At 67.9% G+C, this 19,788-nt stretch overlaps 5 protein-coding genes and 1 long non-coding RNA gene across 17 annotated transcripts; 3 read left to right on the top strand and 3 right to left on the bottom strand.

Annotated features, from left to right (window-relative positions):
- The first annotated feature begins 96 nt into the window (after window positions 1-96).
- LOC107049269 (glycine N-acyltransferase-like protein 3) lies at window positions 97-3,754 on the top strand. 9 transcript variants are annotated; one of them, XM_046942144.1, is made up of 7 exons: window positions 97-232; window positions 358-1,458; window positions 1,958-2,039; window positions 2,247-2,354; window positions 2,432-2,552; window positions 2,718-2,838; window positions 3,286-3,754. In XM_046942144.1, the coding sequence occupies exons 2-7, from the start codon at window positions 1,442-1,444 to the stop codon at window positions 3,728-3,730; spliced, it is 894 nt and encodes a 297-aa protein (XP_046798100.1). In that variant the 5' UTR covers window positions 97-232; window positions 358-1,441; the 3' UTR covers window positions 3,731-3,754. The 9 variants fall into 9 exon arrangements, with proteins under 9 accessions (XP_046798100.1, XP_040557367.1, XP_040557370.1 ...); XM_040701433.2 differs by having other exon boundaries at window positions 97-514; window positions 1,161-1,458; XM_040701436.2 differs by having other exon boundaries at window positions 97-514; window positions 1,161-1,458; window positions 1,884-2,039.
- On the top strand, window positions 3,507-4,707 carry POLD4 (DNA polymerase delta 4, accessory subunit). The gene is made up of 4 exons (XM_025151337.3): window positions 3,507-3,972; window positions 4,061-4,334; window positions 4,415-4,526; window positions 4,599-4,707. The coding sequence occupies exons 2-4, from the start codon at window positions 4,064-4,066 to the stop codon at window positions 4,621-4,623; spliced, it is 408 nt and encodes a 135-aa protein (XP_025007105.2). The 5' UTR covers window positions 3,507-3,972; window positions 4,061-4,063; the 3' UTR covers window positions 4,624-4,707.
- Window positions 4,708-4,983: 276 nt separating this feature from the next.
- Window positions 4,984-8,945, bottom strand: SSH3 (slingshot protein phosphatase 3). Its single transcript, XM_015272629.4, has 13 exons — window positions 8,870-8,945; window positions 8,556-8,593; window positions 8,318-8,471; window positions 7,725-7,843; window positions 7,586-7,657; window positions 7,430-7,495; window positions 6,904-7,171; window positions 6,697-6,825; window positions 6,583-6,629; window positions 6,347-6,493; window positions 5,854-6,054; window positions 5,449-5,692; window positions 4,984-5,338 (listed from the first exon to the last, which is right to left on the bottom strand). Exons 1-13 carry the CDS (start codon window positions 8,921-8,923, stop codon window positions 5,156-5,158), a joined length of 1,722 nt encoding a protein of 573 aa, XP_015128115.3. The 5' UTR covers window positions 8,924-8,945; the 3' UTR covers window positions 4,984-5,155.
- A 275-nt stretch (window positions 8,946-9,220) lies between these two features.
- Window positions 9,221-13,767, bottom strand: ANKRD13D (ankyrin repeat domain 13D). Its single transcript, XM_015272643.4, has 15 exons — window positions 13,578-13,767; window positions 13,040-13,175; window positions 12,841-12,965; window positions 12,398-12,443; window positions 12,167-12,310; window positions 11,822-12,011; window positions 11,679-11,745; window positions 11,313-11,394; window positions 11,168-11,229; window positions 10,957-11,087; window positions 10,731-10,888; window positions 10,517-10,648; window positions 9,836-9,999; window positions 9,670-9,752; window positions 9,221-9,551 (listed from the first exon to the last, which is right to left on the bottom strand). Exons 1-15 carry the CDS (start codon window positions 13,665-13,667, stop codon window positions 9,341-9,343), a joined length of 1,821 nt encoding a protein of 606 aa, XP_015128129.2. The 5' UTR covers window positions 13,668-13,767; the 3' UTR covers window positions 9,221-9,340.
- A 156-nt stretch (window positions 13,768-13,923) lies between these two features.
- Window positions 13,924-19,490, bottom strand: GRK2 (G protein-coupled receptor kinase 2). Of its 4 annotated transcripts, none has more exons than NM_001031353.2 (21): window positions 19,348-19,490; window positions 19,097-19,173; window positions 18,742-18,815; window positions 18,443-18,544; window positions 18,270-18,344; window positions 18,026-18,087; window positions 17,731-17,782; window positions 17,488-17,579; window positions 17,165-17,264; window positions 17,002-17,080; window positions 16,784-16,914; window positions 16,441-16,535; window positions 16,260-16,367; window positions 16,116-16,182; window positions 15,934-16,034; window positions 15,782-15,848; window positions 15,615-15,710; window positions 15,373-15,535; window positions 15,127-15,263; window positions 14,947-15,060; window positions 13,924-14,837 (listed from the first exon to the last, which is right to left on the bottom strand). In NM_001031353.2, exons 1-21 carry the CDS (start codon window positions 19,458-19,460, stop codon window positions 14,676-14,678), a joined length of 2,067 nt encoding a protein of 688 aa, NP_001026524.2. In that variant the 5' UTR covers window positions 19,461-19,490; the 3' UTR covers window positions 13,924-14,675. The 4 variants fall into 4 exon arrangements, 3 of the variants coding, with proteins under 3 accessions (NP_001026524.2, XP_015128107.1, XP_046797851.1); XM_015272621.4 differs by having other exon boundaries at window positions 14,947-15,057; XR_003075233.3 differs by having other exon boundaries at window positions 14,707-14,837; window positions 15,122-15,263.
- LOC121110883 lies at window positions 17,438-19,338 on the top strand. The gene is made up of 2 exons (XR_005860113.1): window positions 17,438-17,574; window positions 18,154-19,338. It is a non-coding gene; the product is annotated as an uncharacterized LOC121110883 (long non-coding RNA).
- Window positions 19,491-19,788: the final 298 nt, after the last annotated feature.

Here is a 19,788-nt window from a genome sequence, read left to right as displayed (position 1 = left end):
AACCGGAAGGGCGCCGCTCGGAAGATGGCGCCGCGCCTACATTGCCCGTCGTGCCCCGCGAGCGGCAGAGCGGGGCGGGCCCGGTGGAGGCGGCGCGCGCGGCCCGCCGGGAGTTGTAGTGCGCGGCGGGGCCGGGGCGCTGTCACGCGCTCGACGCGGCCCCCCCGGACGGCGCCGTCCCTCCGCGCCGCGGCAGACGCAGCTCTGCACACCGCCGCCGACCCTCGGCAAGGTTTATTCTCCGGCCGGCGAGTGCTGGGGAGAGCGGCAGCGCCGTCGCCTGAATGCTGCCGGTCCCCGGTAACCTTCAGCTTCCCTTTCCGTTAACGGCATTTGGTCTCCACCGGTGATGCTCAGCCTGCGTCCGTGCTCTGGCTCCGATTCCTTTGGAGAGCGGCCAAAATCTCTGCGGTTTCGCCGTGTCGGTGGCCGGGAAGGGCGTCTCTTTAACATTCGTTGGAGGATGCGGTCCTCGCTGCTCCCGGCTGTGTATTCGGCGTTTATCAAAGCTCGGGTAACTCAGCGCCCCCCCGGGGAGGCGCACACACGAAGGGTCAGACTGTATGTGGAGGGCGGCGCCGGCGGCGCGCACCCTGCTTCGACCTCGCCATGAAATAGGCGTCCCGCTCCCGCTGACGGGAGGCTCTTTGGTATCTGTACGCACGGCGCGAGGTTAAGGAACAGCGGTTGGGGTGTTGGTCCGACCAGTTTATTGCAGATCTTAATCAGGGAGATGGGGAAAGGGGAGAAGGGCACTGATGCGGGTGGGGGCGATGGGGGAGGGAAGAAGGGCGGCAGCAAAGACGGGAAATAGGAGCAAGGAGTCTCTATAGGAAGCAAGAGGGGGACGGTCACCGCCGTGGCTCCAGCGCGGTTCGTGGTTCGGTCGTTGGTCTTCAGCAGTGGTGGGTCGTTGGGCGGCGGGGTTCCGTTGGTGGCGGCACAAAGTGGTTCATGAGCCCAAAGCCGTCGAGTCGGCCCTCCTCGGAGCGGCAGCGTCCGGCTCCGGGATCTCAGCAGAAACTCCTTTGTTCCCATCTTCCTGGCCTTGCCAGCAGAGCGGAGGGCGCAGGGATGCCCGACAGCATCCTATTTGCCACAGGGCACCGTGCTGTCGTTCCCCAGTTACCCCGCACCGAGCTGGGGCTGTTTCGTCACAGGGTGAACTTTGCGCCGGTAACCGCTCCTGAGCGCTTCCTTCCGGACGCGAACAGCTCCACAGGGGTGCTTTCAAACGTGAAACGGTGGTCCACGCAGCGATGCTGACTGCCGCACGGCAACACCCACCTCACACCCAAGTCAGAGCCTCAGCGCGAGGACTGCCTCCGAAAGCCGGCTTTGAGCCGAAGGACAGAGGGTTCCTACAGCGAGCAGCGGTGGCGGGGACGGGGACGGGGCGCCCGGAGGTCCCCTCGAGCTGCGGAACGGCACTCAGCCTCACATGAGTCTGCATAGAAGGTGCTTTATGTAAGGCGGACACACGGGGGGGGGGGGGGTCGCACCCCCCCAACTGCGGCACGAGCGGCTCTCAGGCAGCCCTATTTATGCCACACGATGTGCACGCTCATAGTTCGGCCAAGCATGTCATGGTAACTCATTCCAGACAGCGGGTCGTGCTATGCTGGCTGACTCCGCGAATGGTTTCCTGTTTCTCAGTCCTCTGAGTCTTTTTGAATACGATTTCCTTTGTGCTCATTGGTCTGGGTTCTTATTGGAAGGCTTCAGACCTGCAACCCCACAGGCCCCCTCCTTCACACCGTGCTGCTGCTAAGAAAAGCCTTGCCCCTTTCCACCAAACCCCTCCCAGGTGCATCCTATTCCTAGTAAAGAAGTCCTTGAACTCCGCCTCTGAAGTAAGGGTTCCTCCCTCATTTATTTCCCAGAAGCGGACTCCCCTGTACAGGGACCATCCCGGGGTCTTTGCCTTCACTCACCCTCGCTGTCAGCTCCCCTGCAGGGCCATGCGGATCCTGACGTGCCCGGCCCACCTGCAGCGCCTGGAGGCCGCCCTGCGCAGCAGCCTGCCTGACGCCCTGCCGGTGAGCCACCCGCGGCTGCCCCTCCACCAGCCCACCGTGGGGGTCTCGGGCCATCCCATCCCCTCACCGGCACCCCCGTGACACACACCTGCTGGGCCGTTCCCGAGCACCACGAGCCCTCCCCAGCCAACCCCGACCTCCCTGGGCTCTGCCACCCGCTCGAGGGCAGCCCACCTTCGCCACGGCTGGGCTGCGCGGTGTTTGCAGGTGTATGGGGCCGTGCTGAACATCAACCGCGGCAACCCCGGGGACTTCGAGGTGGCAGTGGACGCCTGGCCCAACTTCGGCGCTGTGCTGGCGCGGCGCAGAGGAGAGGTACGCAGGAGGAGACAGGGGGGGTGGGGGGCGGAGGGGGCCGGGCCCATGCGGGGGCTGAGCATCCCGCCCCACAGGCACCGCTGAATGACAGCTACAGGAACCTGTGCAGCGCCTTCTACCGGGACGTGGGCGCCTACCGGGCCCTGCTGGAGAGCCCGGGCTGCCTGCGCTGGGACTCCGCGTTCCACATCCTCGGTGGCTATGGGGAAAACCGGGGGGACAAACGGGAGGGACGAGGGAGGGGTGACGGGAGCGGGGGGGGGGGGTGTGCGTCAGGAACGGGTGGTGCTGGGAGGGTGCAGGGCACGGGGGCGGTGTGGGAACGTGGGGGAGCAGAGCCCCTGCTGCTGCCGTCCCCAGGGCTGCAGGACGGCGTGCTGACGGTGTCTCAGGACATTGCTCTGGCCAAGGGCGTGGAGCTGGAGGTGACCGAGTACTACACGTACCTGCACCCTGACCCCAGCACTCTACCAGAGCCACAGTGAGCCTCAGCACCATCTCCATCTGTGTCCCCAGCCTGTTCTGTGTCCTTGCTCTGTTTCCATTCCAGTCTGTCCTATACCCCATCCCATTCCTATCCCTCTCCCCAACTCATTCTTGCCCCATCCCATATATATGTCCCCGAACTCATGCAGCACCCATCCAAGCCCCGTCCCCATCTCATATCCATCCGTGGCCATGTCCTCATCCTAATCCTAAATGTAACTAATGGTAACTGTAATGCATCCCTGTTCCATCCTATACGTGTCCACAACCCCATCCCACCCCCAGCCGTGGTCGGGTCCCGGTCCCATCCCAATCCACGGCCATGTCCCATCCTAACCTTATCCCTAACCCATCCTATCCATGTCCCCAACCCCTCCCCACCCCCACTCACCCCCACGCTCCGTCCCGTCCCCGCCCCACGGCACCCAACGCCACCTTGCAGGCTGGACCCTGATGTGCAGCTGGGCACACTGAGCCCGGCACACGTGGAGCTGCTGAACTCAACGTGGCCGTACGGGGGGAACGTGTGGAGCCGGCGCTACCTGGGGGAGCTGCTGCGCCGATTCCCACACCTCTGCCTGCAGGACCCGGCCGGGAATCTGCTGGGCTGGATGCTGACCAACGGCTTCGCAGCGGGGACGCACGGCTACATCGTGCCGACCCAGCGGCGCCGCGGACTGATGCGGGCGCTGACGATCATGGCTGCCCGGCAGGCGCACGGCCGCGGCTTCCCGGTGTACGGCCACACGGCCACGGATAACCGAGCGATGCAGCGGCTGCTGGAGGAGTTGGGGCACCGGCGGCTGCCGGGGCTGTGCTACTTCGTGCTGTATAACCCTGCCCTGGCGCGGGCTGCGCCCGGAGCGCCCCCGGGGAGTAACGCGTGAATAAAAGCAATCGGACCGAAAAGAGCCGCGGCGTCTTGACTGGACAGCGAAATAAGAAAGGAACAAGCGGAAAAAACAGCAACCGGCCGGAAAAGCACGAGAGAAACGGCAGCCTGCAAAGCAAAGAGAAAAACAGCGGAGCCGAAACCGAAAGAGAACCGCCCCGCCCGCTGCCCACGGGGCGACGGCGGCGGAGGACGGCCGGGAGGCGCTGCCCGACGGGGACGGGAGAGCGGCGCGTGGTGAGCGGGGGGACGGCGGGCGGGGAACGCGGGGCCGGGAGGGGGTCGGTAATCGCCGTGCGGAGCTGAAGCCGCCGCCGCCCCGCAGAGAATGGAGCGCGCCGGGCGGATCACCGACAGCTTCCCGCGGCGGCACCGAGCGCGGACGCGCACCGACGGCAAGGAGCGGAGCGGGACACGGCGCGGGCGCGGCGCGGAGGGGCGGCACCGGGAGGTCCCGCCGGCCCCGCCCCCGCCGAACCCCCCACGCGCCGAGCCGGAGGACGCCCGGGACCCCCCGGCACCAACCCGCGAGGCCCCACGAGAGCTGCTGGAGATGCTGCGGCGCTTCGACCTGGCCTGGGAGTACGGGCCGTGCAGCGGTGAGCCCCCGGCGCCGCGCGCCGACCCCCGAGCCGCCCCGCGTGCCGTCCCCGCCGCTCACGGCCGTCCCTCCCCGCAGGCATCACTCGGTTGCAGCGCTGGGAACGGGCGCGGGCGCTGGGGCTCAGCCCGCCGGCCGCCGTCCGCGACGCCCTCCTGGAGCACCGGGACGACCCCGCGGTCACGTACAGGTGCGGGGCGGGCAGGGAGCGGGGCGGGACGGCGGGACGGGGCGGCGGGTTGACGTTGCGCTGTGCCCGCAGCCTGTGGCACGAGTACGGCCTGTGAGCGGACGGCGAGACGGCGGCCTCGGCGCGCAGCGTCGCAGCGAGGGCGGCCGCTGCTGGGTGAATAAAGCGGAGAGCGCCGTCAGCGCGGTCGTTAATCGCGGTCATTAATCGCGGTCATCGCTCGCGCCGAGCCCCGCGCCCGGTTCCCACGGCAACCGGAAGGGCGCCGCTCAGAAGATGGCGCCGCGCCTACATTGCCCGTCGTGCCCCGCGAGCGGCAGAGCGGGGCGGGCCCGGTGGAGGCGGCGCGCGCGGCCCGCCGGGAGTTGTAGTGCGCGGCGGGGCCGGGGCGCTGTCACGCGCTCGCCGCGGCCCCCCCGGACGGCGCCGTCCCTCCGCGCCGCGGCAGACGCAGCTCTGCACACCGCCGCCGTCCCTCGGCAAGGTTTATTCTCCGGCCGGCGAGTGCTGGGGAGAGCGGCAGCGCCGTGAGGTGAGGTGGGGGGCGTGCGGAGGGGGCGCGGCTTCCCCGGGCCGCGCCCCGCAGTGCTGTCGCGTGGGGGGCTCTGCCCGATGCTCCCCGCTGTGGGCTACGGGGCGCCGGGCGGGCCGGGCTCCGAGCTATCCGCAGCGCCGGGCTCCTCCGCGGCGACGCCGTCTGCATCCACGCTGTCCTGGCGCACCACACGGCACGGCCGGGACCTGCGCCGTGGTCCTGGGGGGGCCGCCCGCAGGCCCCCCGTGTCCCCCAGCCCCTGGCCGCCTTCGGACACCTGTGAGATCGGGGGGGGCTCCAGAAGGAGACGCTGCTCCTCACGGTCCCCCCACGCCCACCGTCACCCACGTGCAGCCGCACTGTCCCCCCGCCCCCCTCAGTGCTCACCTCCCCACCCAGGGGCTCCCCGACGTTCTCGGGGGCTTCCATCTGGCTGATGCTCCGCATGACTGCGCACAGAGAGATGCGGGGACGCCGTGCGGCCCCCTCCAGCCCCGGCCTGCCGTCCTCCTCGGGGGGCGGCGAGGACGCGGGTGGGGACGGAGGCAGAGCCCCGTCGTCCCACTGCACGGCTCCCTCCGGCTCGGGCGCCCGCTCGGCCGCTTGCGGCTCCCAGAAGCTGCTGTGCCGGCTGCCACGCGAGCGCCGCGGTCACCCGCCGCCCCGTCCGCACGGAGTCCCGATCGGTGGGGACCCCGCGGGCTCCGCCTCTGCCCCCTCAGGGACGCCGTGCTGCAGCCCGCTCCCCCCGAGAGGGACGTGGCCGCAGCGTTCCCGGCCCGCCGTACCCACCTGGCGTTCAGGATGCCCTGGTAGAAGTCGAGCTGGCGCATGAAGCCGGGGTTGGGCTGCACGCCGGGACGGCAGCGCCGGACGTGGCGCAGCGCCCGCTCCAGGGACCATCCGAACTCCTTCATGGCGTAGGCCAGCACCGTGGCCGCCGAGCGGCTCAGCCCCATCCGGCAGTGCACCAACGCCCGGCCCCCGCGGGCCCTGCGGGGTAACCTCGCTGCGATGCGGCTCCGGGGAACCCGACGGCTTCCCAGCACCACCCGCGTCCCCGGCGCTCCAAGGATGCAGCCTACAGCCCCGCGCTGCTCCTAACGCCTACCAGCTCTCTCAGCGCTCTCAGAGCCCCCGGCTTCCCCCCGTGCCCCACAGCCGCCTCGTTCTCAGTGCCCCAGGACCCCTCTCGCCCCCCACCGCCCCCAAAGCTCTCAGCCACCACCGAGATATCCCCCCCCCCCCTCCCCCGCACTGCGCAGCACCCCCCGCTCCCACTAACTTGATGTCAGAGAGGAAAAGGAACGTGTCATTCCAGTGGGGCAGCAGCTGGGCGGTCTCTTCGTCGTACACCCGCACGTTCATGTAGTGGAATAGCGCTGGGAAGAAGTTGTCAATCTCCCGTGCCACGTTCAGGATGTGGGTCACACTGTGGGGCATGAGGCATTGAGGCCGTGCCCGCGTCCCATCGCCCACCACCGCCGCCGTCTCACCCCCCCCCCCCCCCCCACGGCTCACCAGTTCTGCTGCAGCTCCTCCAGGTTGGCCGCATTCCACTCGGAGCCCTACGACAGCGGTGATGCTGTGGGACGGCCGGGAATAGCGGTACCCCACAGCCCTCCCCATGCCCACCAGGTAGATGTGTGGGAAGACGCGGGAGGGCCGGTCCATTTGCGCCAGCACCAGCAGCATCTCGTTGTCAATGAAGTCCTTGTGCTGCTCCAGGCTGTGCCCCATGCGCCGCTCCAGCTCAGTCCGCACCTGGCGCCCACGGAGCGGTGAGGGATGGCGACGAGACCCCCGTGCCCCCCCCCCCCCCGGACCCCTGCACGCACTCACCTCCTTGGAGGTGACGGTTTCCAGGTCAGCAGAGGTCAGCACATCCCGCAGCAGTGCCCGCACTGCGCGCTCTGTGGGCTCTGTGGGCAGCGGCGAGCCAGGCCGCACGGACTCCAAGTCGGCCATGGCCAACCATTCATTGAGGCAGCTCTGCTCCGAGTCCAGTGCTGCTGCGTATTCCTGCGCCCAGGCCAGCGCTGGGCCCCCCGGGATGTGCCCACCCTGGGCTGCCAGCTCGCAGGCACGGTGCAGCTCCTGCAGCACAGCCCTGGACACAAGCACGGGCACACTGAGTCCGCTCCGTGGCCGCAGCCACGCCAGCACCTCCTCCTCAGCACCTCGTCCCCCTTCGCCCCAGCACGACTCATCTCCGGTCACGGTGCCCACCGTGCTGCCCCACACCCCCGCATCCTGAGCCCTTGTCCAAATCCCACCCATGCACTCCATACCCACGGCAGCGCCCACAGGAATGCACAGCCCCACGCCCGTGGCGGTGCCCACGTCCCCGTGCCCACCGCTAGCTCACCACATGGTCTGGATGGAGATGGGCTTGAAGATGCGCGTCTGCCCCCCGGATGTCACACTGAACCCCCTGGGCACCGCAGGGACACGTGTGGCTCAGGGTGGGCACTCTTGCCGCACCCCTCCCAGCAAACCCCATGCACCCCCACCCACTCCTTACCCATCGCCATCAAGGAAGACCTGGGTGTCGCTCCAAAGGGGCAGCACCATGCCCAGGGTGCAGCGGTCGGCCCTGGGATAAGAGGGGGTCAGAGTGTGACCACCCCCATCCCCCTCAGCCCCCCCACAGCCCCGCTCACCCCTCATGTGGGAAGTCCACACCCAGCAGTGCCGTCTGTCCCTCGGTGCCCACCTCCTCTGGCCGCACCACCAGCAGGTACCGCACCCGCTGCGGCCGCGCTGACTCCAGCAGCACTGCCTGAGGATGGGGCCTGAGTGGGGCTCCCACCACCCCGGGGCTGCTCGGTCACCCAGGCTGGATCCCAGCACACCCCCATCGCTATTGCCATCCCGTTGCATTCCCATCCATCCCATCCCAGTCTTGTCTCCATCCCCAGTTCATCCCCATGCCATCCTGTCTTCTGTATACCTTTCCCAATACGTTCCAACCCCATTGCCACTATCTATATCCTGTCCCCCACCTCCACTCCAGCCCCATCCTCACCCCGTTCCCATTACCATCCTCATTTGGTCCCCATTCCCATCGCCATCAGCACACGTATCCTCATCCCGTCCCGTCCCTTTTGCCATCTCCGACCCATTTGTGTCCCCATCCGCATCCTCCTTCCACATCGACCCCTATCCCTGCCGCCGTCCCCATCCCCTCCCCAACCCGTTCCCCGTCCCTTCTCATCCCCATCCCCACCCCACACCATCGCGGTGGAGGCCCCACCAGCTGGATGGCGTCCTGCGCTCTCAGCAACTGCATCATGAGCTGGAGGTGCCGCTCCTGCCGCCCGGGGGGCACGGCGGGGGGCGGTCCGGAGGCCGCCGGCTCCTCGGCAGGCAGCAGCAGCGCGGCCCCCCGGACCAGCGCGAAGCTCTGCCTGGGGCAAAAGGGCCGTGAGCGGGACGGGGGGCGGGCGGGACCTCCCCCCGGTACCCCTTAACCCCCGTTGCCCCCATCTCACCGCCGCTGCAGGTGGCCGCGCCTGGACGCATCGTCTTCCTGCAAAGCACGACGGCTCCAGTGAGCGCGGCCGCCCCGCCGGCGGCGTGGGCACGGCGGGACCCCTCCGCCGTCTTCGGTACGGGCACGGCAAGGGGGGCTCCGCTGCCGGCCGGGAGCTCCGGGCAGCTCGGGGGGGGTCCCGGCCCCGTTCCCCCCGGGTGAAGCGCTCGCGGGCGGGGGGACAACGGGGACCGCCCCGGGCCCGACGGGACGGCTCCTCCCGGCCCTCCCCGTTCGGGCCGCGCCCCGGCAGCGCCTCCCCGCCCCACTCACCGCGGGGGGAGCCCCGGCGGAGTCCGGCGCCCGCCGCACGGTGACCAACGCCATGCCCCGTCCAGGAAGCGCCGCCACAGCCCCGCCCGCAGCGGGCACGGAACGGCCCGGGAGGGGCAGCGGGCACGGCCCCGCCCCGCCCGGCGTCGGGACTTCCCCTGCGGGCGGCCGGGGAAGGGGGGGGGGAAAGGGGGGGAAGGGGCACGGGGCAGAACTTTGGGGAAGGGGAGGGAGGGAGCCCGGGGCGGCCCCGCCTGCGAGCCACGCCCCCTCCCTCAGACCACGCCCCCATCGTAGACCACGCCCCCTCCCGCAGGCCCCGCCCCGCCCCAGGCAGAGGCCACACGCGGCTGTCGGTAGAGCTCTGTATGTGTCCGCGTACACCCGACGGGAGCCCCGCCCCGCAGCGGGACGCGGGGCGGTCCCCGGAGCGGGCCGGGGGTGCAGCCCAGCTCCGACAGCCCCGGGCCGCTACTTGTCGGTGAGCGACAGGCGCAGGATGCGCTGCAGCTCCTCGTCCTCCTCCCGCCGCCGCCGCTCGCGCTCCTCCTGCTCGCGCTCCGACAGCGCCATGGCCAAGCGCAGCTGCTCCGCGAAGCCGCCGTAGCCGGGCTCGGAGGGGGCGCTGCCGCCGTCCTCCGGGCCGGGCCCCGCCTGCAGCAGCAGGCTCTCCTGCAGCGCCCTGCGGGACAGCGCTGTGGCCGCAACCCCCTCGGACCCCGCGCCCCGCAGCGCCGCCCCCGCAGCGCCGTTCCGCCGCCCCCCCTATCCCGCCCTCCCCCGGGCGGAGCCGCACGCACCGCTCCAGCTGCAGCTCCTCGTCGTAGGGCGGCGGGCGCGGCGGCCCCGGGCGGGCGTTGGTCAGCGCCTCCCACACGGTCACCTGCGAGGGGCGGGGCTGGGGGCGGGGCCTCGCGGCGGGCGGGGCCTCGCGGCGGGCGGGGCCTGCGCGGGGCGCGCTCCCACCTGCTCGGTCTCGGTGCCGGCGTCCAGCAGGCTCTGCTGGATGGCGAACTGCAGAAGGTCGTCGTCTTCGTCCCGCAGCGGCTCGCTGCGCCCCGCTCCCAGCACCGTGTATCCCGGCGGCACCTCGAACACCGCCGGCTCCACCTCGCACGGGAACGGCCATCCTGCAGCACCGCACCGCTGGGCACCCCCGGCACCGACCCCGTCTCTGTTCCCACCCACAACCCATCACTGCCCCTCTGACGGGCTCACCCCATCCCCATTCCCACCTCCATCCCCATTCATCCCATCCCATCCCCATCCTTACTCCATCCCATCCCATCCCATCCCACCCCCACCCTCACTCCATCCCATCCCATGCCATTCCCATTCCATCCCACCCCATCCATCCCAACCCCACCCTCATTCCATTCCATTCCATCCCCATCCTCACTCCATCCCATCTCATCCTCATCCTCACTCCATCCCATCTCATCCCATCCCATCCCATCCCCATCTTTACTCCATCCCATCCCCACCCCACTCTCACTGCATCCCATCTCCATCCCATCCCATCCTACCCCACCCCACCCCATCCCACTCTCAGTCCATCTCATCCCATCTCCATCCTCATCCACACTGCGCCCCCCCCACCCCCCTACCCCATCCCCATCCCATTCCCCCCCCACCCCCTCGCCCCACCTCCAGGCCCGGCCGCCCTGGCGCCGGGGGACTGAGTGGGGTTGCAGACCCGTACGGAGCCCAGCGGTTGGTCACAGCCGCACAGGTTGCTGAAGGTGATGCGGGCATTGAGGACGTGGAACAGGGGGATCTCTGGGGGGAACGGCGGGTCAGCAGCCCCACCCGCTACAGCCCCATCCCACCCCCCCCCATCAGGCCCCACCCCCGCCCTCACCAATCTTGACAGGGAAGCCAGGGGGCAGCTTGAGGGTGATGAAGTCACGCAGCTTGGCGAAGTGAGCATTGGAGATGGCCATCAGGTCAATGATGGGCGTCACCTGCTCGGCCAGCGACAGCGGGTGCTGCTCGCAGAGCCACAGCGTCGCCTTGAACCTGCACGGACAGCTGTATGGGCACGGGCACGGCGCCGCCCCCCCGCTTCTCCCCAGTGCAGCGCCCACCTCTGCACCTTGCTGGACACCTCAATGGGCCGCCCGATGTTGCGAGCCTCCAGGTCAAAGTGTGGGTCGAAGTACTCCTCGAGGGTGATGGCCGTGGGGTTGGTAGGGCTGGCAGCTGGGGGCGTGGGTGCCTGGGCAGGGGGGGGGGTACGGCCCCACGTGGCTCAGCATGGCCCCATGCCATCCCCCGGCCTTCCTGCCCACCACTCACCCCATTGTGGGTGCTGTGCTGCTGTGCCAGGCCCAGGAAGGAGTGGAAGGGGGTGCGGGAGCCTGTGGGGAGACAGGCGGGGTGGGTGGGCATGGGGCAACCACACCACCCCGGTACCTGCCCCGGGTGGGCAGCGCAGGGACACCTTTAGTGCGGGACTTGTCCTGGTCCGAGAGGTGCTCCGTCCTCGTCTTGGTGACCAGCTCCACATTGCTGGCACTGTACACCTGCAGGACAGGACGAGGTGGTCTGCGGAGGGGATGGGATGAGGATGGGATAGCAGTAGGACGGGGGTGGAATATGGATGGGGGTTGGGATGGATGGAGACAGGATGGGGATGAGATAGGATTGGGGAGGGAATGGGATGGGATGAGCTGGGATAGGGATGAGGATGGAGGGGGACAGAGGTGGGAATGGGATTGAGATGGGGATGAGGAGAGGGAAAAGGTTGGCATGGGGGTGGGATTGGGATGGGGATGGGATGGAGTCATCCCCACGCTGCCAGCGGCACCTTGGCCTCGTAGCCGCTGACCACCTCCATCTTCTCCGAGCGCCATCCCCAGATCCCCGACTTGTTCCTGGGTGCGCAGGCAGAGGGTGGCATCAGCCTTGTGTCCAGCAGCCCTCCAGCCCTGCCTGCCCTGCAGCACACACCGCTCAAAGGCAATGTTCCTGGTGTCCAGGTGCGTGGAGACGATGGGTGACGTCAGCCGCCCGGCCACGTGCTCCTCCGAGGGCTGCATGGCCGCCAGCAGCAGGTCAGGCTCGTGCAGGGCCAGCGCCAATGTCTCAGTGTACACCACCTGCTTGTCGTGGTCCACCTCCATCACCACCGCTCCCTCCTCTGTGCGAGGGGATGCAGTCAGCACCCGGCACTCTGCAGCACGCAGGCAACCCCCGGCCTTGGGGGATGCCGCATTCCAGGGGCACCCGGGGCCTCTATGGGGGATCTGGGATTCGTGTGGGTCCCTGGGTTGTTTTGGGGCACCAGAACCAAACCTTCTCCCTTGAAGATGTAGCTGCGGCGGCCCCGCTGCCACGTCATGTGCTCAAAGCCCAGCAGCGTGGTGTCGACCCGCAGGCTCTCACCCCGCTTCCAGACGCGGTACACGTCGCTGGGGCACACCTTGGACACCAGGGGCACTGCGGGCAGCAGCACTCATGAGTGGCCTGACAGGGGAGGACCTCACGCCCATCCCCATCCTCACCCCGGTCCTTGTCCCTGCTCACCCCAGCTGGTAAATTCCCACTTCATCTCCACGTAGAAGTCAGAGGCCTGGAGGAGACGAAGGGGTCACGGAGGGCTGTGGTGTGGAGGTCCCTGCTGGGATTCAGGGAAGCCCGTGGGGCCCCTTGGGGAGCTTGGGAAGGGGGCTGAGGGGAAAAAACAGGGAGTCCTGGGGGAGATGGGGGACCCAGGGTCTCTCCAGCTGCCTCTGCACCCCCTAATTCCCATGGTGGAACTCCAATGCTGGGCGTGTCCGGAACTGGGGGTGCTCCAGCGATGGGGGTGCTCATGCTGGGTGCACCCAGCGGTGGAGCCGCCCGGTGCCAGGGGTACCCGGTGCCACGGGTGCTCGGTGGTGGAGGTGCCCACTGCTAGGCGTGCCCATCCTCGGGTTATCCAATGCCATGGGTTATCCAATCCCACCGCCCCCAACACCTGGCCATACCCGGCGCAGCTTGCTGAGCAGCTCGGGGATGCCAGCAAGCCGCCGCGTTGCCCGCTGGTAGTCACGGTACTGGAGCACCAGCTGCACTATCTCGGGGTCCCCCGTGCTCACCGCCTCCTGCAGCACTGTGGGGCAGGGAGCTGCTGTCAGCTAGGCGCCGCCGCCGCCATCCCCTCAGCCCCAACCCGTGCACACACACCCGTCCAGCCGTTGGCGTTCTCCCGGCCCACGTTGGCGTTGTGCCGCAGCAGCACCCGCACCGACTCCAGGTGGCCCAGGGACACGGCCAGCTCCAGCGGGGTCCGCCCCCGGGGGTCCGTCAGCTCCACGTCGTGCTGGGGCACGCGCACCGTCACCCCGGCCAGCCCCCGGACGGTGCCAGCCGCTCTCCCATGCCCGCAGCCCCGACCCCGCCGACCCCATCTCCGAGTCCTCCCGTCCCTCAGCGCCCCTACTTCTCCCCGTCCCCCACCCCCCCCCCCGCACCACGTCCCAGCGCCCCCAGTTCCTCCCTCCGGTCTCCACGTCCCCCCTTCTGCCCCTCGCTCTCCCCTCTCCCTGCGCCCGCTGCGATGCCGCCCCAGCGCTCCACAGACCCCGTTTCCCCCCATCTCCTCAGCACCACCCGTACTGCCGGCGCCCCCGGTTCCTCCCGGTCCCCGCACCGCCGCTGCCCCGCATCCCCCGCCGTGCCATGCCCGTGCCGTTCCCGCACCCCCCCCGCAGCCGGCGCGCACCGTGCCGGAGCGCAGCGCACTGTCCAGCGCCTGGTGCCGGTTGTGCCACACGAGGCGGTGCAGCGGGAAGGTGTCGGCGGCGCGGGCCATTCCCGCACCATGTCCCCGGGGCCCGGGCCGGGCCGGGCCGGGCCGGACAGCGCACGGGGGCCCGCCGGCAGCTCCGCGCCTGCCCGCAATGGCTGCGCGCGGGGGCGGCGGTGGCGCGGCGCAGCGCAGCGCGGCGGCGCGGGGCGGGGCCGGCACCGGGTAACCCCCCCCCGGCCCCCCCCACGGCACCGGCGATGCCCTCCCCGCTCCCCTCCTCGCCGGGTCCCGCTTCCCCCCCCGGACTTCAGAGCCTGGCTGCGGTTTTCCACGTTTTTATTATAAAAAAACCCTCTCTCTCTCTCTCTTTTTTTTTTTTTCCCTTATTTCTTTTCCTTTTCTGCTTTTTTTTTAGGCATTCTCACGTTTCTGCTCATCCACCCCTCACTCGCAGCCGTGCCCTGCCCGCTGCTCCTCCCCACGCTAATATTTACAGATGCCAGCGGGCGCAGCAGACAGACCCGGAGGGCGCGGTGGTGCCACGGACACAGACTCCGCGTCCTCACTTCTCCCCCCCAGGTGCCTCCTCCCTGATCACCCGCTGGCTCGGGGGGTGCACGGGGGCCCATGGCACAGTATTTACAGGGGGCCCCCCGGGCACGCACACACTCACACCGTCATTCACACCGAGGACTTGGCACCCACAGACGGGCACAGCCGGGCTGGGGCACACGGGGCACAGGGAGCCAGCGCTGCCCCGTTTGGCACACAAGGGTGGCGAAGGGGGGCACTGGGCTGAGGGCAGGACGGCAGATGGGAGGGGGGCACGGGGCTGCCGTCATCTGAGCCGGAGTGGGGAGCAGGGAGCGGTGCTGCATGTCCAGCGCCAGCTCTGTTCCAGGACGGCGATGCCACGGCTGTGCCCTTCCGTGGGCACCGGGATGGCACTGGCACCAGGCGTCCTCCTAGAGCTCTGCTCAGGGACACCGAGAAGGAGTGGGGGTACGTAGAACCCAACCCAATAAATTAGAGGTGGGGTGGGAAGGGGGTGGGGAGGGGCAGGGCACGGGGTCAGAGCCCATTGGCAGAGCGCTGCAGGAAGGGCACTTTGCTGAGCTCCACCACAGGCGAGCGCGGCTTATTCTGCATGCGTGGCACCCGCTGCAGCAGCTGCTGGGCCTGGCGCTGGGCATCCCGCAATTCCTTCTGCCACTGCACCAGCTCGGGGTCACTCTGTGGGGAAGCACGTGGCTCAGAGCAGAGCTCCCCCCAGTCGCCCTCGTGCCACACGGTGGCTCAGGGCACCCCCCCCCCCCCCCAGGAGGGCCCACAGCACACTCACATCGCACTGCAGCACAAACTGCTTGCCGCCACGGATGCGGAGCAGGATGCACTTGCGCTCCTTCACCTGAGTCTCCTCCACTGAGTCAATCTCCTCCATGGTGAGCAGGGACTGCTGGGGGGACAGGCTCAGCCCGAGCCCCAACAGCTGAACCCCACGTCCCCCCCTTGCCCACCTTACCGGCGACTCGCCCTCCCCGCGCCACTCCAGCCGGTTGGGGAAAAGGTAGAAGTAGCGGCGCTGCCACTGCGTCAGAAAGGGGTTGCCCAGCTTGGACATGTACCCGTGTACGATGCAGTCCTTGCCCATGGCGTAGTCTGTGGCCACAGCAACGCAGGAGAAAGGCTCAGTGCCGGGCACTGCCACCCCTGTGTGGTGCCAGTGGAGACGCCGGGGACAGCGTGGGGGGCAAGCGGCCCCACTCACCCTCCTCATGGCCCAGCTGCTTGTTCTTGGCTTTCTTGCGTGCCTCCTGCTTGTCTGTGTCTGCATTGACGGTGTCGAAGACGGTCTCGGTCACCTCCTGCTGCCACCGCTCCGAGATAGTGAGCGGGAAGTTGCGGTACAGCTCCTGGTCACTCTCCAGCAGCTGGCGGAGAGGAGGGGGTAAGGGCCTGCCTCGTGCTGGGCTCCAACCCCCTGCCCTGTGCCAGCCCCCGGCCTGCTACCTTGATGCCCTTTGTGTCCTCCTCGTCAAAGGAGCCAATGTCAAAGGCGTCAGCTGCATTCACCTCACCTCGGGGTGGGATGAGAGGTGGGGGGTACTGCGGGCAGAACAGAGGCAGTCAGGGGGTGCCCGCCCACGCCCCATGACTGTGCCCCGTACCCCTCTCACCTTCTGCAGGAACACCATCTGCCAGTCCAGGCCTCTGAAGAAGGGCTCCTCCTTCACCTCCTGAGCGCTGTGGGGCAATGCAGGGTGAATGCGGCAGTGCCGCCCACAGTGGCGCTACCCGTGGCCCCTTCCCCACAACTGCTGGGACTCACCCACGCCCCATGCAGCCCAGCCGCTGGTTGACATCACGCTGAAGCAGCCCCTCAAGCAGCGAGCGCAGCTCAGGGGAGAAGGAGTCGGGCAGCTCGACAGCCTGCAGGCAAAGGTTTGGTTGCTCACAGCCGCACAGGCACGCGAGTGCCGTGGCGCAGCGTCCCAAGGACCCCCAGCTCACCATGGTGAGGGTCATGCGGTCGATCTCGTGCTTGTCCTTTGTCTTGTGCTGCCGGAAAGGGCTGTGCCTGCAGCCACACGGAGTGCGGCTCAGCCGTGCCCCTGGTGCCTGCCCCCCCTCAGCGCCCTCTGTGCCTGCACTCACCCGCGGAGCAGCTTGAAGAGCATGCAGCCCAGTGAAAACCAGTCGGCGCTGCTGTCGTACGCTACCCCCTTCTGCAGCACCTCTGGTGCCATGTAGCCGTGGGTGCCTCTGGGAGCACAGAACGCGGTCAGGACTGTGCCCAGGAATCACGGGGGGTGCCGGGGGTGGCAGGCACACTCACACACTGGCGTGGGGTTTCTTCTTAGAGAAGTCACAGGCCAGGCCCAGGTCTGAGATGCGGACGTGTCCGAACTCATCCAGGAGGATGTTTGCTGGCTGCCGGGACATGGAGCCGCCCCTGAGCCCCAGCCCGGCCCACAGGCACAGATGGCAGCTGGGCTGGGGGTGCCTGTGCACGTTGGGATGGGTGCGACATGGGGTGCAGGGGCAAATGCAGGGTCCCAGGAGTGCCCATAGTGCCTGGGGGCTTCCTGCTGGGTGCGGGGTGCCCATAGGACCTGGAGGACTGTGGGGCCTCTAGATGTCCGCACGGTGGGTGGGTGGGTGCTCATGGGGGCGGTCACCTTAAGGTCACGGTACACCACGAAGCGGCTGTGCATGTGCTCCAGGCCCAGGATGATCTCTGCTGCATAGAAGCGCATCTCTGCCTCTGAGAAGACGCCGTGCTGGGACAGGTGATAGTGCAGGTCCCCCCCTGCGGCAACAGGCACCAGCAGTCAACCTGGTGATGCCACGGGGGGGCTGCAGTGCTGCGGATGGGGAGCAGCTAGTGGGCTCTCACCGTTCATCAGGTCAAGGATGAAGCTGAGCTTGTCGGGTGTGTGGAAAGCATACGACATGCACACGATGAATGGGCAGTCCTGGTCAGGGAGAAGATGTCACGCTGAGCCAGAGGTGCCTCAGCACCCCACGTTGCCCCCTGCCCCGTGCCCTTATCCCCTCACCCCAGTGCTGACAAGGGACAACATGATGCGCTCGTTGAGGGCCAGCGTCTCACCCTGCTTCATCTTGATGCGCTTCTTGTCCAAACACTTCATGGCATACCTGGAGGCAGAGAGTCCCTGTGGGGTTCTGCTGCTACCCGTACCCACCATGTCCATCCTGTGGCCAGGCAGCTTCTTCCCCCAACCGCCACAATGTATCCCCTGGGAAAGGGGAGCCATGGCAACACTCTGGCATCCCTGAATGCCTATCGTCATGGCAACACTGCTCATCCCCCTGCCCACAGAACCACAGTCTCACAAGCAGACCTCCCTGGCCCCATTACATTTTGCCTGTGTCCGCTTTCCGGCAGCCGTAGACCTCCCCAAAGCCACCGCGGCCGATGATGCGATGAACACTGAAGTCGTTCATGGTGAGCTGAAGTGGATCAGAAAGAGGGGATCACCCCATGGTAGCTACCCCTGTGTGTCCTGGGGGGGTCCCATACCCTGCCTCAGTCTCCTGGAGCTCCCTTAGGACCAGGACCCATATTCCCTCCCTGGCTGTATCCCAAGGAGCAAGGTCTCACATGGATGTTCAGCTCCACGTTCTTCCACTGGCAGAACCGTGTGAACTTGTCACTGCAAGGAAGTGCAGAGAGGGTGGGAGTGAGGGACCCCTGGGGAGACCTCTAAGATGCGTGGCGGGGCAGAGGGGATCCGGATGTGGACAGGACCCCCACAAGGGAACAGAGACTCCAGGCCACAGCTGGGCATGACACCAGCCCAAGTCTCTGGTGTGGGGACAGACAGCACTGGAGCCTCTCAGCAGGAGCCCTGCAGCACCTTGAGAGAAAGCCTCCTCGGGCTGTGCTCCTGTCTTACCTCTCAATGAATTTCTGGAAGATGCTCCCACGCAGGTTCTGGCAGATCTCCTCGATGTAGGGCTAGGGGTAACACGGGGGACAGCATTACATCCCCAGTGCCACCCCAGTCTGCCCCATTCCCTGCAGGTTCCCCCATTAGGTGGGATCTCTCACGTCTCTACCGCCACCTTCTGCCACCCAAGGCCAGCTGTCTCTAGTGACCCCAGTGCCACCATCCCCTCCACGTCATGGACAGCACTTACCTGGAAGAGGTCTGGGGGCACCTGCTTCTTGCTCAGGCGGCTCTGCACATGCTCTGTGGCACTCTTGGAGAATGGCTGCGGGGCGGGACAGCACCACATCACCATGAGGAGGTGGGATGGGGACATTGTGGTGGAACCCCCCGTGGCGTGGTGTGATGAAGCACGGCACTCACGTGAGAGCAGGCCAGTAGCTCCTTCATGATGTAATGGTCGAAGATGTGGCGGCTCCGGGTGGCTCGCTCCTCCTCCGAGTCCAGCTTCTCGTACTTCTTAATCTGCCAAGGGCACAGATTGCGTGGTGAAGGGGCGCAGCTCCACAAAAGGCACATACAGTGCACAGCGGGGAGCCACGTCTCGTGGGCACCTGTGGATATCAGGACCCCGGGCACTGAGGGCATCACCTCCAGGCATGCAGGGCACCATCTCCCCCGGGCACATCACGGGGCAGCCCAGCCCCAGCACCCCATCGCACCTCTTCGTAGAACTCCATCAGGGGCTTGGCCTCCTCAGCCTGGTTGAGGGCGAAGTCCCGGAACAGCAGGTACCCTGGGGTAGAGGCAGTGCTGCGAGTGGTGCCCGGGCCATGGTGTGGCACCCAGGCCGAGGGACGCGGCGCCACACGGCAAGGGCGAGGCAGGCTGAGGAAGGCTTATGGGGCTGCCATGGGGCGGAGGTGCCGGAAACCACCAGAGCCGCGGGGAGGAAGCAAGAGGCGCTTCCTGCCCAGGACAGTTAGTGCTAGGGGAAGTGACAGGGCGGGGAAGGCCGGAGGAGGACACCACCCAGCACCGCTGCAGCCCCACAGCCGCCCCGCAGCCCCCACTCACCGATCTTCTGCGCGAAGATCTTGTCGAATGTCACCTCGCCCCGGTCCTCCAGATACTTCTGCATGACGCTGCGGATGCTGGGGGGGCAGCCGGGGGTCAGTGTCGGCCCATAGTCCCCCTCCGCATCCCTGTGCGCCCCGACGGTATCTGGGGACGGGGGCTCCACAGGGTCCGAGACAGGAGCACGGTGGGGCTGAGGGCGGCAGGGACAGCATGGCCCGGCCCGGCGCCCCCGGCCCGACGCCACTCACCTGGGCTCGGGCAGCAGGATCCGTTTGCTGGCGCGGGCGGCGGGAGCGGCCCGGCTCTTCTCCATAGCCATCAGGTAGCTCACGTCGGCCAGCACAGCCTCTAGGTCCGCCATCTTGCGCGGGGCCGAGGCCGGCACCGGCCCGACCCCAGCAGCGACCCGGAAGCGGAAGTAGCCACAGCCGGAAGTGCGTTAGGCTGGGCCCGGGGCGTGCGGGAGGGGAGGGCTGGAGGTCCCCGCAGCCCAGAGGGGGATGCGGCCCCGTTTCCCGCCCCGCCCCCAGCCGTGGGGCCGAGCTCAGACGCTGCGTTTTGTGGGGTTGTGTTTTTTTTTCCTTCTCCTTTCAGTCTTTTTAATTCCAAAAATCCACCCCGATGAACAAACCAGTTCCGGGAGGCCCTCCCGGCCCCTCCCAGCCTATCACCGTAGTAATGCCGTAGGA

Source organism: Gallus gallus, chromosome 5, assembly GCF_016699485.2.
Source record: "Gallus gallus isolate bGalGal1 chromosome 5, bGalGal1.mat.broiler.GRCg7b, whole genome shotgun sequence".
NCBI lineage: Eukaryota > Metazoa > Chordata > Aves > Galliformes > Phasianidae > Gallus > Gallus gallus.
This window is presented reverse-complemented; position numbering and strand designations above follow the sequence as displayed.